The sequence below is a fragment of the Triturus cristatus genome, chromosome 3_2, assembly GCF_964204655.1.
Source record: "Triturus cristatus chromosome 3_2, aTriCri1.1, whole genome shotgun sequence".
Taxonomy (NCBI): Eukaryota; Metazoa; Chordata; class Amphibia; order Caudata; family Salamandridae; genus Triturus; species Triturus cristatus.
Window position 1 is genome coordinate 695,749,848 of NC_140584.1, and position 19,865 is coordinate 695,769,712.

A 19,865-nucleotide genomic window follows, 5' to 3' on the forward strand; every position below is an offset into this window, starting at 1 on the left:
CCCAGACGCTCTGGAGGTCCGCAAACACGCCCGGATGAAGTTTACACAGGCTCACGTCCTGAACATGCCGTGAGTGGAAGTCCGCCACCTGGTTGCTGTGGCCCAGTAGGTATTCCGCTGCGACGGAAACATGATGGTCGAGGCAATACTGCCAAAAATTCGCCGCCAGGTCGGATAGCGCGCGAGAGCAGGTCCCCCCCAGGTGGTTGATGTAACGCACCGCGGACACGTTGTCCATCCTGAGGAGGACGCAAGAACGGACCGAGTCTTTGGTCCAGCACTTGATCGCAAAGGATCCCGCCAACAGCTCTAGACAGTTGATGTGAAGCCGTTGCTCTTGCGGTGACCACACACCTCCGGTAGCATACTCGCCACATCGTGCGCCCCATCCGGGCCTGCTGGTGTCGGACTCGATAACGATATCGGGCGCGGAACCGAAGATCGCCCGCCCATTCCAGGCTTCCATATTGGCAAGCCACCATGTCAATTCTTCCTTGGCCTCGGCCGAAAGGATGACTTTCTGGGAATACGAGAGACCCCTGCGAAGGTGGCGGGCCTTGAGGCGTTGTAAAGCCCTGTAGTGCAACGGGCCCGGAAAAATCGCTTGTATGGAGGCTGAGAGAAGACCGACTATACGAGCCAGTTGGCTCGTATCACCGGACAAGTTGGAGGCTCCACTGCCTCGACCGCCTCTGCATTTTCCTCTGCGACCTCTAGTCGGGTAGAAGTTTCCAAATCTGGCTTGATCCTGGTAGTTGCCATTACCGGAGCCTTGCCCCCTGCCCTGATTAGGACGGCCGGACGAGCGGCCCCTGCCTCGTCCGGCCCCCCGAAAACACGGGGACGGAAAACTTTCCTGATGGAAGAATGGGCTCTATCTAGCGAGGTGAAAGTATTTACAAATTTACCCAATTCCTTAATAAAGGGTTCTCCGAAAAGTCAGCGAGGTCGCCAAGCTTGGGATCCACCTTGATGAGCAAGCTTCGGCGTCTCTCCGTAGAGAGTGCGCAGTTGGCGTTCCCAAGGAACACCACTACGCGCTGAGCCCAAGCGGAGAGGGTGTCAGGAGAAATCAGAGATCCTGATATTTTGGCCTCTTCGGCCATATCCAGAATCTTTGTGGCAGGTCCAAGTACATCCAGAAGCTTATCCTGGCAAGCTCGCCAGGTCCTGTCAATACCCCGCTTGGGGTCCTTGACAAACTTTTGCAAGAATGTCGCCATACGGGGATCGATCTCTGGAGTAGCAGCCACCTTGCCCTCCAGAGAAGGCCGGGGGCACTCCGCCCTAAGACAGCTCCTGGCTGTGGCCTATAACGGCCGACGGATTCTGCTGGCGACATATTGGGCGACTTTCTCTGAGGGAGCCCAGTCTGAGGAGCGGGGATGCAAAATATCATCGGGGTCTAACATGTCGGCGCAAAGATTCTGCGCCTCGCTAGTTGGTTCGGGACGGCCGCCAGGGACGGGATGGGCCGGCCTCGCCGTCAGCATCGTCTGCTACATTCCCCGATGGTGCGGGAGTCGCTGGTTAAGGGTTGCTCGCTAAGAACGCCTGCTTAAGGCGAGCGAAGGCATCTATGTCCACTCCAGCCTCTTTAGGCCGTTTGGAAGGAGGAGGCTGAGAATCAGCAAGAGTACCACCGGAAACGGGGGAGGGAGGGGGAAGGTTCTGCGCCCTGGCCAACGCCTGCTCTATTCTACGGGAAAGGCGATCCTCCAAGGGCCCCATGGCCTGCTCTACCGCTTTGTGGATAGAGTCATCAACCGCGTCATAAAAGTCCTCATCCCATTGTAAGGCTGTTAGGGGATCCTCCTCCCACTGACCGTCCTGCTGATAAGCCTCCTCGTCGTACGATTCCATGTGTAGGCGAGGGCTTCAAACAGGTAAGTGGGGCAGAGAGGGTAACCTCTGTACTAAGGGGGGCTGGGTGTCAGCATGAATAAAGTGCGGGCAGTGCTCGCGTTAAGGGTACAAAGCCCTGGGATCCTCAGCCCTGGTGCGATGATAAATGTAGGGCACCCTGCCAACAGTATATGGATCCCTACTGACTCTCCAGAGCGTTGTTTAGGCCTAAATTTACTGACCTCTTTTACCCCTGAAGCGATTAGAATCGCTAAGTGTCTTGCTTCCAAGGAAAAAATAGACAGCTGCCTAATGGCAGTTACAGACTCGCTTAAATGCGAGCGTTCGAGTTTCAGCACAGGGAGAGGCGTTCAACACACACTGCCTCAGGGCAGGACAACAGGCCACACAGGCGTACTGGCAGTGCAGGCTCCTCGACGAAACGTCTCCGGCATTGACGAAAACGCGCGACGGTATATGAAAACACTTATCTCAGGCTGCAGCATTAAAGAAAGAGGAGGAATGGATAAGAACAGAGGACTACATACCTCCAGGAGCCCTGTGATTGGTGCATGGATGTCGGACTGTCTACCCATGGACACTCTATTGTTTTGTATTATGTTCCCTATGGTTCATGAGAACAGTGTTTTTTTTTGTTAACTTTGAAGTGCTGCCATTGGAATTAAAGAAAGATAGAGCATAATCCTCGCCTCCGGTCCTGACATAAAATTGTGGAAGCAACTTTAAATGTGGCAGGCTGCATTTGTGGCGTATTGTGCTAAAATGAGAACATCCCCAGTATTTTTTATTTTTTTTCAAACACCTTTATTACAGCAGTTCACAGCAGTACAGCAGCTCTCCTACAACCTCACGGGCCGGCCACAGTCTATAATGCCCCCTTTTCACCCACACAGATATACACAGCCATATGACCGACAACCCGGAGGTCCGGAGGCAATGCCCTGCAACACCTCCTGTATACTATCTCTGCTTGCTGCTCAGCAGTCCAAGGTCCATGAAGTTATTTTAGTGTCCCTTTTACGCTCCTGCGCTGTGTAATAACAGCGAAAACAATCTTGGGGTATTAGTGTCCAAAAGTCTTATGCTAAACAGAAGGCTGTGCTTGCTGTAACACCGCTGGGCACCCAGCTGCAGCCCCCAACAGAACGGGTTCTCAAACCTGATGGGCCATAGGCCTGAAAGTAGCTCCCACCACAGAAACCTCGAGAATAAGCAGCAATAATGGGTTATATGCCAATAAGACATACCACAATCCCTGCAGCGCAGACTACGCCTCTCACCCCAGTGGTCCATCTACTACGTCCCAGCCGGTGACAACCTTACCAGGTCCCCTCACCTCCGCAACTCCTATGGTAGCCCCCGCACTGTACATACCAACCATCCCACCCCGCAGCATCATCAGAGCTACCAAAGCTATAATACATCCCTCAAGTATGCCATCTCAACAATGCACCCCACTCTTCACCAAGCCGACACCTCAACACAGCAGACCCCAAGCCAACTGCTCCTAACTTCGGGCTATATGTGCAGGACTAGTCCCCGCTGCCTCCAGATTTCCATCTCCATCTGAACTGGCATTAGCTGCCAGGTATGCCCTGAACGGATCCCATATGTCTCTGGCCCTACTACTCAATGGCTGTGTGTCGGCGTATATTGTGTTTTGTTCTTGACAATATAGCAAATCATCTATCCACTCCTTAAAATTCGGCGCACGGCCTCTCCCCCACCGACATGCTACCCTCCGTTTCGCCAGTAAAAGTGCAATGTTCCCAAATTTCCGATGCACCTTGGGTATCTGCATAGTATATCCCAGTAGCATCATTAGTGGGTCTCGGTCAACCATGTCGCCCAACATATCCTTAAGTGCTTTGTGGACCTGCGTCCAGTACTCAGACACCCTTGGACACAACCATGCCAAGTGCAAAAAACCGGCCCCTTCCGAGTGGCAACGCTCACATCTGTCATTGTCCGATAGGCGAGCCCGCAGATTCCTTTCAGGCGTGCAGTACCATCTTTGCAAGAATTTATAATGGATAATCCGTAATCTGCAACTGGCCGAGATCTGTGAAGTGAGCTCGCAACAATACACCCACTGCGCCTCCGTTATGTCCCTGCCTATATCCACTCTCCACTGCCTGAGCGCTCTACACTCTCCACTCTCACTTTGCCCTCGGATATTCCGGTACAGGTGTGAGACCAGATGCCTATCATCCGCGGAAGTAAGCAAAACCTGCAAAGGCAGTACTATGTCCGGTTCCTCCGGAAATTGCGGCATGACAGCCCTCAGCCCCTGTCTAAGCCGGATATAATAAAAGATGTCGAGCGGTGTAGGCTGACATCCCTGAAACCATTGTTCTTTCGTTTTGAACTGACCATTCAGAAATAAATCGCCCCAGTACCGGATCTTCAACTTAGCGCACATCACCCGGAACCCCCCTTCCTGCAGCAAGGACAGACTCGGGTGGTAAACCAACGGCAAAGTTGGTGCATATAAGAACTTAAGCGCGACCCTGCGCAGAATCCGTTGCCACGCATCTATCGTGCATGTCACCGTAGTAGCCGGCGTCTCAATCGAGCTTACCGGGCCCTGAATAACGCCCCTCAGTGGCAGAGGCCGAACTATCCAGTCCTCCACAGCCAGCTGCGGCATGAACGGTGTAGGTGCAAACCAGTGGTATGCAAACTGAGCTTGAGCACTCAGGTAATAGGCCAAAAAATCAGGGACATCAAATCCCCCGACACCATAAGGCTGGGTAATGATCGACCACGCTAATCTAGGTTGCTTCCCAGCCCAGAACAATCTAATCAGCTCCGACCGTAGCGACCGGGAAAAAAAAAAGCCCCCGGGTAATACGGGACGTTCTGGAACAAATATAAAAAGCGGGGCAGTACCACCATCTTAATCAGTGAGGCTCTACCAGCCATGGTAAAAGGTAAAGAGATCCACCGCATCACATCCTCTGTCAGTTTAGTGATGGCCGTACCATAATTCACTCGCAGCGTCTCCTCCCTAAGCTGTGAGATCCGGATCCCCAAATAGCGAAGATCTGAATCACACCATTCAATCGGAAAGTCCAATGAAAAGCGGACCACCGCAGGGGTCAGGGGAAAAAATTGCGACTTCTTCCAATTGATTTGTATACCAGACAATCGGCCGAACACCAAAAATTCTCTGAGCAACGGATTGAGGTTAATTTGCGGATTAACCACATACAGCGTTAAATCATCCGCATAAAGTGACACATCTATTTGACGTTGGACACATTTAAAAGCTCTTTGCTTGTGCAGCTGTCGGATACGGCATGCTAATGGTTCAATCGCTATTGCGAACAGTAATGGGGACAATGGGCAACCCTGTCTGGTACCTCTGGTTAATGAAATCGGGTCCGATTTCTCACCATTAATTAGTACTCTCGCCTTCGGTGCAGTGTAAAGCAACTTTACCCATGCCACGAATATCTTCGGAAATCCCATCCTATACAGAATAGCGAACAGATAGTTCCACTCAACCGAATCAAATGCCTTGGTGGCGTCAAGAAATATAGCAGCCACCGGCAATTCGGGCGCTATTGTGTGGATCAATGAGAATAAGGTTCGCAAATTACTGGCCGTAGATCTCCCCGGAACAAACCCGGACTGGTCCGGAAGAGCTATCTTAGTCATGAGTAAAGAAAGCCGATTGGCCAGGACCTTCGCCAATATCTTAGCGTCACAATTTAGCAAAGAGAGCGGCCTATACGCATCACAATCAGTAGGGTCCTTGCCCGGCTTCAGCAAGGAGGTAATCACCACCTCCCTCATTGACCCCGGCAAAATTCCCACCTCCAGAGACTCCTCATAGACCTTCTTGAGTACTGGGGCAATAATATCGATATAACATTTATAGAATTCCGCCGGCAGCCCATCCAGGCCTGTCGCCTTACCATTATTAAGGGACATAATTGCTTCTCGGATTTCATCCAGTTCGAACGGGGCTCCAAGAAACTGCCTGTGTTCATCACTCAGCCAACACAACGCCACTTCATCCAGAAAATCTCCAAATTCGGCCTCCCCAGCGCTACGCGCAGGATATAGCTCCTCATAATGTGCAGTGAATAGGCCTAGAATACCTTTCGTATCCTGATGCGTTACATCTTCCGATGTGTGTATCTCCAGTATGTGTGTAGTGCAACGCGGACGTCGTGTAATCTCTGCTAATGCGCGCCCCAGTCGCTCACCCTCACAATATCTTCGAGCCTGACAGTATTTACCTTTGAATTTAGCCTCTCTATCCGCCTCCTTTTCATACTGCGTAAGCCTCTCTCTAAATGCCTTATGAATTGGTCCCATCGGTGCCCGGGCCGTCCTAGTTTCCAGTTCCTTAAGTTCCATTTCTAATTTCCTAAGCGCCCCTCGTATGTCTCTCAGTACCCCGAAGCTCTTCGAAATGTAGTATCCCCCGACCGTCACCTTAAACGCTCATGCGGCACCCGGGCAAGCGCGGCCCTCGCTTCCTCAGCCCACGGCCCTGCAATCACATCCAGTCCGCATAGGGGGGGGGTAGCCCCTCCGCCCCCACCCCAGCAGTGCCCCCGTCAGAGGCTCAGCGCTTCGTCTGCCACACCGGCGCGTCCCTTCCAGAGGCGCCCCGCACCGCTCCCAATCCAATGGCCTACTTCCGGTACCACAGCCACGGACTCGCCCGGGAGCGGCAGCCCGCCAGACGCTTCGTGTCTTCCAGCCGCTACGCCCGCCAGAGCTTTCGGGACGCCGCTCTCCCACTGCGGACCTTCGATGTCGCTCACACTCGGTCAGCCAGCGCCGGGACCCACGCTCAGTCTTCGTGTGCGAGTACAGCACCCACACCTGCCTTTTCTAGGCTATATGACCGGATAATTGCCGCCGGACTGCGGGAGCCCTACACGAAGGCAGCCATTCGCTAGTGCGCCACCTAGCGCCCCCAACATCCCCAGTATTAACGCTGAAGGGAATATTATGGAAAGCTTTCTTGAAGGGGTGGAGCCCATCGAGTATATATCTGGAGGAAGCGTTAAAAACAGTTTGAAGAGATCTGGGGAAAACCAATGCTTCAAATAAAATATTTAGTAATGAAGCAATCTAAGCTGATATCATATAACAAGGATTAGGTACATTTTGAAGGAAAAAATACATGGATGGTTCTAAGTTCAGATGAGTATAATGTAAAACAACCATTCCTTTATATCCCCACTCCTTTAAAATAGAAGTTGTTAATAATTTGATTTAGATTATTTATGGATCCCTTCACTGATTTCCAATATGGTAAACTAAAGGGAGGCTGCGACCACACCTGTCATCTATATTCCCGAGATGTAGTCTATTATACAACGTGTGTATGTGTATGCCTGGGCACTAAAAAATACTCTCATTAAGACCGTGGCTTTTGCAGTTAAATATATGGAAACATATAGACGTAATTGGTGCATGTTTAATGGGATTTCATGAGGTAGATTTTTTTAAATTATTGACATTGCTTGTAGCAAAATTCAGAGAGGCAACACCAGTATCCAATCAATGGTCAAAGGAAAAGACACGTGGTCAACGTTATGATTTGATTTTAGCAGGCATACCCATTGTAATGTTTATTCATTATGAATGAGATCATGTTCCCCAAGCTCCTTTCTAGGTCTATAAATTGTAATTATCTTATTTAATTGTAATGATTTTAATTAATTGTAGAATAAAAACGTACTTATTTCAAGTACGACTATGGGAGCATCAGCCAAAATAAAACATAAAGAATGCAGTTACTTTACATCACATTCTTTAATGTTGCAAAATGCAATACATGTCATTTCCAGTAATTGACTAGAAAGGGGATTTTCCAATGGTTTTCTTTTATAAATTGCCTTATATTGTATATTATTATACTAGCAAGACTCAAACGCAACAGGACCTTTTAGTCACTGTAACTTCCCAGTTTCCCTTCTAATGTTCTACTTACAGTTAGTACTTGTTGAACTATCATTGTACTTTACATAAATTATATTGCATAGTTCACTAATATTTCCTTTGTTCTGGTATGTTCTAGTTGACAACATTAGAGTGATCTTTGCAAAAATGAAGGGTTTCGAATTGTGTTAAAATATATTTTCTTAGTTTTTTCTTTTTATATACATTATTTTCTAGCTCAGAAGCTGATGATTTGTCATGGAAAACAGATTTGCTCCCTCCAATGAAGGTAGGTGACGAGTTTTATTGTATGCAGTAAACAATAAGAAACACCTGGACAGTCTTGGTATACACTAATACAGCTGATCGATGTCCCACAGACAGTGGCCCTGATAGCAAAACTTTGCTCAAAAGTCAGTCTTTGACACGTTACTAGAAAGTTCCCTAGTGAACATTACATATCAGTGCTCGTCAGATAGAATGCTAGGCTTCTTACAAGCAAAAAAAAAAACAAGCTCTGAAAAGCAAACTATCAGTGTGCAAGTGTGCATAGTGTTCTGGGTGTGTTCAATATGTTTTAATAGTGAAGACAATTTCAAGTTATCGTTATTAATAAGCAGAAAGGTTAGGATGATTAGTTTACAAGAGTGCTGGAATTACAATGTGAGTTTATTTTATTACAATAAAGCACAGAGGCATCATGCCACACTTTTCGACTGAGATATTTTCTAATGGATACTGACTGATGCTGATAATTTTTTTAGAACTCTTTCCCAGTTGTCAGACTGGATGTGGAAAGTGTCTGCCATACTCTGCAGCAGCCTGTCCTTAAGAGCAGGGGGTACCCTTCGATTCACCTTTTGGCCAATATGAAGAGTGTTTCACCAGACTGTGCAAACGTCAGCCTATCAAACACTCTTTATATTCTGGTCAGGCGCTATAAATGCGTTAAATATGCAGGCACCTAGCTGCCTGAGCTGAACTTTGCCGGGCTGAAGATATCACAGCCTTGTGGGCTTGACCTCCTCAGCCTATCACATAGCGTTTTAAGCCCTGAAGTACCCAGGGCTGAGTGTCAATCAGTGACACCTCGTCACAGAGTGGGATGGGGTCAGCAGTCTCACTGACCCCACCCCACTCTGTAACGAGTAAGGGACTGCCACCTCCTCTCACTGACCGACCCAAGGTATGGGATGAGGAAGCCGTCCCAATCTCGGAGGCTTCCCACCCGAGAAAACCGCTGCAGCTGGCCATTTTTTTTTAAATGTTTGTTGTGTGTGTATATATGTATGTATGTATGTATGCATGAACCTAGGTGTATTTGTGAGGGCGTGCTGGGTACATGGGTGTGCATGTGTGTGTGCATGTGTGCTTGTGAATGGTGGGTGTATGTTTGCAAGCTTATGAATGCATGCAAGTGTGAGTGAGCATGCAGATGGGTGAGCGTATGTGGGTGTGGCCTGCCTGCCCACCCTTCTGCTCTAATTACCGGCCACCACTGGCTGCACTAACAAGTCACTAGTACCAAGTGGTGCCACCGCACTTCACTCTGAATTGCACGCTTCCCACAAGTAATTCCAGGAATATATATAAGAACCCTTAGGAATTGGTGAAATCGCTTCCTCTTTTTCCGTTTCTCCAAAATGTCGGATCTAAACATTCATTTTCTTTTCCTGCTGTTTTTCTCGGAGTGGAAATCTTTTTTCAACAAAATTTATTTCAACTACTCCCTTCTGGCCCATTCGTCCTCCGCTTGTACCTTTTTGTTTTCCCATTTGTAAGTCTGAGACTGGGATAGTAAACCCAAGAAACTCCACTTCATCAATGTGGAATTCACATTTGCTTAGCTTACCAGACCATGCTATTTTCTCAGAGATGACAATGTCATGGAAGCCTTGTGTATGTGGTGGTTTCTCAGCTTTCAAATACATCAGAATATCATCTGTGTGCACCAGTACGACTCTATGGAGGTATTCATGAAGCAAATCGATAACAAAAAATTGGGAGGTAGCTGGAGTGCTGCATGATCTGAAAAGCCTAGCCATGTAAACAAATAATTCACAGGATGTATGGAAGGCTGTCGTTCAATCATTTCCATGTCTGATGCAAACCAAATGGTATACTACTCCCAGGTCCACCATGGTGTAAATAGTTGTCAACTTTAGTTGGTCAAGGAAGCCTGTTATTAACGCCTCAAAATAATGCTGTTGTTCTGTTAGCAGCCCCAACACATCTAGACAGGTAGAGGGGTACTTATAAAAATACATGGGCTAATATTTTACTATGATGGCAATCATAGCATAGTAGCCTAGAGCATTCTGCACAAGCGCTGGGTACCGTACTTCTAGAAAAAAATGCTTTTTGGAGGTTTAATTTTTCCAGCAGGGCAAGCTGAATTTGTTACGTGACAGTAGTTCTTGTTTGACTGCATCCTTTTCAGAAGTATAGAATGTTCCTAAATGATTCTTTACCACGCTAGGTTAGCCTTAATAATGTAAAATATTTTACAGTTTGATTAAAACTGTGCCTTCCTTTGGTGAATGTTTTTTTATTGTATTTTGTTGTTGTTGTGTAAATCTGTTTTAATTTTCTATAGAAAGAACAACTGAAGGGTCTAAGTGTACACAGCGTCAGGCCCACAACCCTACATAGGGCCGGCCGCGTAGTTCTAGAGAGCCTCGAGGGGATTCGGGGAGGCTTAATGGAACATTTAAGACACAGCATGTTGCCTACAACCCTTAAAAAACAAACATAGTACCATAGCAGAGAGGGGAGCAGAGAGTGTAGGCAAGAAGCCTACAGAAAGACTGTAGTGATAAGTGGACATAGAAATGTCTAGAAAGAGAAGGGGAGGAAGGAGAGCCCCTGCGTCAGAGAGGCTATGCAGCAGCAACAATGCAGGGGGGCATGCGGGCGAACGGGGGGGGAAGCCAGAAGAATCAATGCTATATGCTAGCTAGACCAGGAGTCTGAATATATATCATGTGGGATTGTGGGCAGGGTTAGTGTGATTGTGTAAGTAATCTGTTCGGATCAGCCGGGATCAACGCATCTTCAAATAGGCGTAAGGCCATAAGTTTCGTGGGGAGGTAGCGTGCATGTTCTACTTTGCAAAGATATGTGACAAGTGGCTTCCAGATTGTGGTTAAGCGAGTGTCTCGAGACTGCAGTCGTGCTGTGAAAAGTTCCATAGTCACTACATGCCATAAGCGCACAAACCAGGCAGCAATTGGGAGAGTTTCAGCTTTCTTCCAATATAACGCTATGAGTTGCTTAGTAGCACCAAGCATGTGAAGGGCTATGTACCAATCGCTGCGGGAAAGTGCTAATAAGTTGTTGGGCTTAAGACCCAAAAGGACCATGGCTGTGGATTCAGGCAGAGGGAGGCCTAGCACCTCCTTTATGTGGCTAAGAACTTCCTTCCAGAGCAGGGTCAGAAGAGGACATGCCCACCAAATGTGAATGAAGTCTCCAGACGCATTGGAACATCTCCAGCACAATGGAGAGGTTGCAGGGAACATTTTATGCAATCGAGAGGGCGTGTAGTACCACTGCGTCATGATCTTGTGTGCTGTTTCTCTTTGTGATATACTGCGATAAACCTTTGGGATGTCTCGCCACAGGCGTGATTTCAGTGGTTGACGTCAACTGCCATTGGCGATGATACGGATGAGTGGTTACTAGCGGGTGGTGCTGCAAAATCTGGTACGTCCGGGAAATAAGGCCCTTTGATTCATCAAAGGAACGAACCAATCGTTCAAAGGGGGTGAACGGACGAGTGGCCGCCTGCTGCATCTCTATCGAGGATAACCAGTGTCGCAGCTGTGCATATTGGAACCCTGCTTCTGCCGGAAGTTGGAACTCCTCTCTGCAATGAGTAAACATTTTGAACGTGCCCCCTTCGTAGAGATTACTGATCGTTCTGCACCCACCTTCCAGCCATTTTGAAAATGCCTGGGAGTTAAAGTCCGGGGAATGAGCTGGTTGCCCGCAATGGGAGTGTGGGGGGAGGGGAAGGTTGTGAGTACCTTGGCCACTTTGTCCCATATATCCAGCACTGTCTTTGTGGGCACTGCAATATAGGCGCTGCGAGAGCGCGCAGCCCGGTGTAGCCAAGCAAGATCCCAAATGGTTCGCCCTGTTACCGTCCTATCCATATGGAACCAGATCTTTTCACTCTCAATCGCTGTCCACTCCGAGACAACGCGGAGATGGGCGGCTCAGTAGTACTCCAGAAGGTTGGGGCATGCCAATCCTCCTCTGTCCCTCCAGAGCATGAGGATTTTATGGGAGAAGCGTGGTCTATGCCCGCCCCATATGAAGCTTGTGATATCCCGTTGAAGGCTCTGAATCTGATGCTGCGGAATAGGGGTGGGAAGACATTGAAACAAATACAGTACCTTTGGAAGTATCGACATTTTTATAGCATGGAGGCGACCCAGCCAGGAAAGAGTCCGAGATTTCCATCCCCTCAGATCCTCCAAGACTGTCTTTCTGCACTCCCGCCAATTTATTTGGGTCCACGTGTCTAGGGAGGGAGTCAGCAGAAGTCCTAGATATCGAATATGATTAGTGGCCCACTGATAGCGAGCGAGTGTTTTAAGAACTGGTATCTCTTCTTCGGGAATTGTAAGATTCAAAGCCTAAGACTTTCCGTGATTAATTTTGAGGCCTGACGCCCGCTCAAAGGACTGCAATAGGGAGTGGAGCGCTGGGAAAGATACATGTGGCCGTGACAGTGTAAGGATGAGGTCATCCGCAAAAAGCGCCACCTTATTCTGCCGCCCCCCCCAAGGGAAAGACCATGTACGTCCGCTGCTTGCCTAATCAACACTGCTAGAGGCTCTACCACAAGGGCAAACAGCAGAGGGGACAGGGGGCAGCTCTGCTGTGTACCTCTGTAAATGGGGAAAGGGTCCGTAAGCTGTCCGTTGACCTGTACCCTGGCCTGCGGAGAGAGATAGGGGGCCATGATCATGGCTATCATGTGTCGGCCCAGTCTTATTTTCTGCAGCACTGCCCGGAGGAATGACCAATCCACCCGGTCGAACGCCTAATCCGCGTCGAGCGATAAAAGGCACGCTGGTATCTTCCAGTGCTGTGCCTTCCCCACAAGGTGTGCAATTCTACGTACATTGTCTGCTCCTTGCCGGCCTCGAATGAAGCCGACCTGGTCCGGCTCTACAAGGCCAGGCATGTGGGGGTCCAGGCGTTTTGCCAGCATTTTAGCGTAAATTTTTAGGTCCGCATTTAACAGACCTATAGGGCGATGGGATGCGCACAACGTTGGGTCTTTCCCCGGCTTGGGGATAAGGGCTATTTTGGCCATGCCCATGGAGGGTGTTGGCCCTTCCGTGTCGGAAAAAGAGTTGTACAACTGCAGAAGGTGAGGTTGAAGCTGCACCAGAAACAGGCGATAAAAGACCAACGGAAGGCCGTCCGGTCCCGGCGATTTCCCAAGGGGAAGGTCCTTCAGCGCTGCTGCCAGCTCCTCCGTAGTGAGGGGTTCCCCTAGTTGTTTGGTGTGATAGGGGTGCAGTGGAGTCCAGGGGCATTGACCCAGAATATCACTGATCTGGTCGTGGGACGGCTCATCTGCTGTGTAGAGGGCTGAATAATAGACCTGGAAAGCCTCGCGCTTGGCCCTTTCTGTGGTGGCCCTCTCCCCGGCAGGGAGCTGGATGTTGGCTATGTGGGCTTTTGCAGTGCGCGCTCGAAGGTGTTTCGCCAACAGTCTGCCCACCTTGTCCCCCCCCCCCCCCACCCTCAAAATACAGTTGTTTGAGCGCTAACAAGGTTCTCTCAGCCTTATTGGTCCAGAGGGAGCGGAGTTGTGCCCTGAAATTCATGAGCCGTCGCTTACATACGAGCGTGGGATGTTCCTGATCCTGCCTTTCCAAGTTTTTAATACCGTCGGTGAGATTATCCTCCAAAAGACGGGCCTAACGCGCCCGTGCAATCAACAGAGATGTGATGTGACCGCGGATTGTAGCCTTAAAGGCATCCCACACTACAGGGAAGGGTGTTTCAGGGATAACGTTACTCGCGAAGTAAGAGTCGATGGCAGTCCGTATGCTCTCCACATCTACTGGATCCCGCAGGACGTGCGGCTGCAGACTCCACCGCGGAGTATGGGTGGGGCAAGCGGCCGGATCCTGCAGGAAAAGTTCAACATGGGCATGATCGGAGAGCGATATGGCAGACCTAGATACCGCCAACGTATCCTTTATCAGGGCGTGAGAGATAAAAATGTAGTCAATGCACGAGTACGAATGATGGACGTGTGAATAATATGAATAATCCCGCACCTCAGGGGAATGGTAGCACCAGGAGTCCAGCAGACCGAGGTTTGCTATTTGTCTCCGGAGTGCAGAGGACATAGCCCCCGTCCCGTGCGAGGAGGCTTCACTACGGTCCTTCTTAGGGTCCCACGCCAAGTTAAAGGCTTCCCCCCCCACCCCAACCCCCAAAGATCAGCGAAGAACCATCCTTGGCACATGTTCCCGCAACGTCGTCCGGAGGTAGGAGTCCTGCATCTGGTTAGGTGCATACACATTACACAGTGTGAAGAAGTGTTGTCCAATCCGTACCCCTACCCTGATGAAGCGGCCATCCGAGCTACGGAATACCCTGGATTCCCCCTGTCTGATACCAGCTCTGCAAAGGATAGCCACTCCGGCCGTTTTAGTGGGTGCCGTAGCCCAGAATTGGAGAGGATATTTAGGGTGCGCCATGCGAGGAGTATCTGCTTTTAAAAGGTGGGTTTCTTGAAGGAGAATAATGTCAGGGTTGTGTTGTAAGAGATAACGCCATGTTTGTTGTCGTTTGTTGGGAGAATTAAGCCCCTTACCATTAAGGGATATAATCTTTAAGGGGCAGGGAACAGCCATATTTGTATCCAGACCCATATTAGTCCATCATGCCACCATAGGGAGCAAGCTGGGGCTTGCTGCTCCCGTCTAAGGAAGGGCACTGTTGAGTAGGGGTTCCCCTTCCGCCGCAGTCAGAGGAAGAAAACAAGTGGGAAAAGAAGGACAGATAAGAAAAGAGATGTATAGGCAAAGAACAAGTACTCAACATTGGCCAACCGGGCCACAGTGTTCTGTTCCAATCACTGGTCAGCCTACACCACAGTGCCCAGGTGATCCTAGAGATGTCACTCTCTCAAGAACAGACAGGGGGTGGGTCGTCAGCTGCTCACGAAGTCGTCCAGATGGGAGATCCAACTCCAACTCCAGCAACACTGCATGTAGGGAGCTGGGGTGCAAACAAAACCTTGGGGTGATCACCGGCCCTAACAGGCCAGGGACACATTCCGAGAACAGCACTTGCAGTCAGTTGCTTATGTAGGGGTCAAGCCATCAAGGAGTTGGAGATCGTGAGCTTGCTGCCACCTGTTCCCCTTCCAAGGACCTGATGTGTTGTATGATATCATGCTTGGCTTGCAAGGTTGAGTGATCGAGAGGCGGTGAACGTCCGTAACGGCGCACAGAAGACCAGGATGGTTTGGCAGGTGTCCGTGTGAGAGGCGGGAGCCGTGCGGGGCTAACAGGCGGCGTCGAGGATTGGCGAAGTAGTTGCGCTGGTTCTTTAAAGGACCTTATCACCCGAAGCTTGGAGTCTCACTGAAAGATGAGGGCGAATGGGTGGCCCCACTGATAGGAGATGTCCATGCTTCGCAATTTGTCTGTCACGGGTTTAAAATCTCGGAGTCTTCGTAAGGAGCTGGGTGCGAGATCTTGAAAAATCTGTATCTTGTTGCCGCAATAGACGAGATACGGCTTGGCGCGCGCCGCCTTGAGTATAGCCTCCTTTTCCATAAAGAAATGGACCCTCGTTAAGATGTCTGGGAGGACGCCCGGCTTCCCTGTGGGGCCAGAGACCCGGTAAGCCCTGTCCAGGGCCGGCGGAGATGCATCATCGTCCCCCCAGACCTCATGCAGAAGCTGTGCCACGTAAGTCATAATGTCCTTCCCCCCCACGCCCCGAGATTAACCCCCCGGATGCGTAGGTTATTCCGGCGGCTCCGATTTTCCAGGTCCTCCTGCTTCAGTTGCAACTCTATGTGCTGCTCTTCCAGGGTGGCCAGGCGCTGCCAGAGTTGTTCCTGGTCCTCAGTTCGAGCATCTACAGTCTTTTCCAACCCGTCTACACGTTCTCCAAGGTCTGTGACCTCCTTCCTAATCTCCTGGACACAGGAGTGACCTCAGTGCGTAGAGAGCCTATCTCAGATTTGAGCTCTGACATTAATGTGGCCATAAAAGCTTGCGTGACAGGAGGTGAAGCCCCTCCCATCTGCGAAACCACCTCCGTAGGGGCCGATGCGCCCACCTTGCCCCACATAGCGGCTACAGGGTTGTCCGTTGGGGGCCGTCGGCATGTCTTTTCCCATTCTGGTGCATGTCATCCTCTAATGAGGTATGTCCTTCAACGGTGCCAACTGTAGGAACCAATGGGTGATCGTAGGGTTGCACGAGAGCGTGCCTGGGTGGCAAGTGTACTTGCCTCGCGGCAGTGGTGGGGCACAAGATGAGTCAGAACACTTCTCGCTTGAGGTGCACTGTCACGCAGGTCAGTGGAGACCAAGAAGGTCAGAGCCTGAGATTAGTGTGGAGTCGTATGCAACTGTTCCAATGCTTAGGCGGGAGGCGATAATCTCAGGGGACAGGGGCCACATGCATCAGCCAGTTTCCACCCAAGGCTGACAGCTCACAGTTGCCCCCTCTAGCTCGTCGCATGTCCCCGTACAGTGCGCAGTGCGCTGTCAAGATGCTGTCTGGTCAGGGCATCCAGAAACCACAATGGCCAAATAGATGGGGTGGCGCAGCGGGGATCGTCCAGCAAGGGCCCAAGGGCGTGTGTATCCCGTGTCCTCGCTCCCAGGGCAAGATTAGGTGTGCATTGCAGCTGCCCCCCCCGCAGCCCACGAACAGATGAATACGCAAGGTTGCCAGCCCCTCCAAGGCCCCCCGGGAAAGCACCAGCGGCAGGACCGTCAGTCGTCGGGGGGCCCCCCAATGTCCGCTCACTAGTACCTTCAATACATCAGCCCAGGGACGTGGCAGGTGCAGAGCGTATGTGCCGTATGGTGCAGCAGGATGTGGAATCCAAGAGAGGGGGCGCGGATGGGCAAGCCATCAGCAACAGCCCCCACCCTCCACATTCCCCCCACTTTGTATGTCCGCGTTACAGGCACACCGCTGCAGGTCAGTCAGGGAAGATGCCACTTCAAAGCCCCTGTGTTGCCAGCGCCTTCACACTCCCCACCCGCCCCCCGCCAGTTCCATAGAGGCCAGCAGGGCCCAAGGCGATGGTCCCAATCACGCCGGGGGCGAAGCGCTATACAGGACAGTGGGGGTGCTTGCTCCCGGGAAACCCCACAGGACCTCCCAATGGCCGCGCGCCTCACCCCACGTCAGCTACTCACAGGGTCCTCCTGATCATCCCAGGCAAAATGGCGGCCACTACCACGGCAGGCCCCCGGGGAGACGTGTCCCGCACTCACTGATGAATTCCTCCACACTGTCTCCCGCCGGCATCCAAGCGCCTCCGTCGCCTGCTAGTTCCAATGAGAGCCCCGCCGGTCCAGGGCAGACATCATGTGTTGTCCCGGGCCGGGAGGCGTCTCTGGCGCAATATGCAGAAAATGGCCTCAGAGTCTCAGAGTCGGCTACTAGGCCAGGCGCCTTCCCTGGGCCAGTCGTGTGTGTTCCACTCTTCCGGGGCAGATGCCCCCACCGCTCCGCCGTCTGCTCTGCTGCCGTGTATGACCGGAGATTCCCTGAACGCACAGGGAAAGCTCTTACTGCATGCCAGGAGACCCCCGGCCCAATTGCCGGGAGACAACGGGCACTCCCACCAGCAGGCCAGTGCACTGCAGCGCCCTCACCTCCGCCACCGCCTCTCAACGGACCTCCGCTCCGCAGGGTGCCACTTGATTGTATTTTTAACGAACATAACAACCACAAAAAGGCAATTAATTAGTCCAGCAATCAAGATATTTTTACATTGGCTTGAAATATCAAACAAATCCTGACCTTCAACCTGGCAGAAAATACTTAAAAAATTAAGTTGTATTTCTGTGTCCAAAGTAGATTATTTAATCTGGCATTGTATTCCTATGATTTAAAGTCGAAATCTAGAGCAGTGCCTTGTCAATGCAGACCAGATTTGTAGATAATATCTATAAGTGCAAAAGCACTGATCTGCAGTTTCTGTCTTTTCCTTTTATGTAATAAACCCTGCAATGAAGCTCAGGCTTCCCTCAGCAAAGGATGCCTCCTCCTCATTCGTGTATAATGTAAACAGATGGCGAGTCAAGAAACCTCTTAACCTCTCCACACGCTGAGTGACAGCTGTCAGCACATTTCCGTCTTTGGCTGTTTCTTGTGCTTGCAAACAGATATTGATGCCTTCATTTTAGCAAATCAGTTATATCCAGGTGCAATTAAATTGTTTCCAATACATTCCTCTGTTTGACCTTGTGAACTGATTTAAATGCCACAATGGAACTGTGATTCATTTTTTTTTTTTCTTTTTAAAATCTTTATTGTGCAGAAAACCAGCAGTACAAACATGGGCCTACAACCACCAGGGCCGGCCGCTAGTATATGCATGCCAATTACGTGACGTCACAAAGCAGCGACTGATCCCCAGAGGCGCAGCAGGATTACAAAAGTTATTCTCGGCAACTCAGAAGTTAGGCAGGATACAGATATTTTACATTTTAAAAGAAAAGATCGAACAAAGAAACAAGAAAACAAAACTCAAGGCGAGAAACAGTCTAGACGGTGTTAAGCGCCGATGGGGGGGGCCAACCATACCAGGTTAAGAATCAGAAGGTCAAAAAAGATGACCGGGGGGGGGGGAGGCAGCGGGGAAGTCAGAACAATCAGCATAAAGAGTACAGTATTCCGGGAACCTCAGGATCAGGGGGACAGAGAAATGTCAGAAGTATCTTCAAAAGGGGGCGTACAAATGTTACCTCGGTAGGCGTTCCACTGACCCCAAATTCTACCCCACGCCCGGGCTTGCCCCGAACCAGATATACCGTCTTCTCTCTGAACATGCACCAGTCCATGTTCTCCTTCCACACTGACACGGTGGGAGGCCGTTGGGAACCCCAAAGCTGCGCGATATCCCTCTTTGCAATCATGTTCCCAAGTGCCGCCCACCGGGCCTGGGCAACGTTGTAATCATTCGGCTCCCATACATTCAGCAAATATCGACGAGCCTCAGGCAACAGAGCGACCCCAGTGACACACTCCATTACCGCATGCACACGGCGCCAATAAGCCGCAACCTCGCGACACTCCCAAAGGATATGAAGGAAGGTGGCGCTCATTCCACAGCCGCGCTTACACAGCCCATCCGAAGAAAAACTCATCACAACCAAACGAGGACCCGTCACATAAACACGGTGAAGAATTTTAAGCTGGACAAGACGGAGACGGGCAGGAATGGCGACCTCTTTCGGGGAGGACAGTGCAGAGTGCCAGTCCTCGTCGTCCAACTCCAATCCGTCTCCGGCCCAGGCCTCCCGAAGATGCACAAGGAGGTCCGCCCGATTGTTGATTAATTACTTATAAATCAAAGAAATCGTACTATCGGGCAGATGACCATCAAGTATACGGTCCTCGAGTGGTGAAGCTGCGGGGACCGTGGTACCGGCCTTGAAGACCGACAGCAAAGCGTGGCGAACCTGTGCGTACCTGAAGAACTCTCTCTCACTCAACTCATACTCACTCTGAAGCACCGCAAAGGATTTGACCGCACCTTTCACCCAGAGATCACCCACTCTGCTAATGCCAATCATATCCCAGTTCTCAAAACCTTTCGTTGTCCAGAGGCATCCCAATCCGTCCGACGCAAACAAGGGGGTCGCTCGTGTCAGGCGATCATTCCAACGCATGGCCACATTGGCATCCTTCCACACACATACTGCAATCTTAGTGGGTCCCGTTAGGTTCCTCCCCGCCGTCCGAGAATAGAGCGCTCTGTTGAAGTTGCCACCAGGCAACTGATATTTATCCATCTCGAAAGCTGGATTTGGACCGGGTGCATACGTAGCATGGTTGATAGCGGACAGC

The 19,865-nt window shown here is 50.5% G+C and overlaps 1 protein-coding gene across 1 annotated transcript in view; it reads left to right on the forward strand.

The window, feature by feature from the left end:
• The window catches only part of PGAP1 (post-GPI attachment to proteins inositol deacylase 1), a 760,293-nt gene that overhangs the window by 231,113 nt on the left and 509,315 nt on the right, over window positions 1-19,865 (forward strand). Inside the window, exon 12 of the mRNA XM_085648756.1 lies at window positions 8,014-8,065. Within this exon, the coding sequence (XP_085504882.1) occupies window positions 8,014-8,065 (52 nt within the window). The remainder of the gene's footprint in view (window positions 1-8,013; window positions 8,066-19,865) is intronic.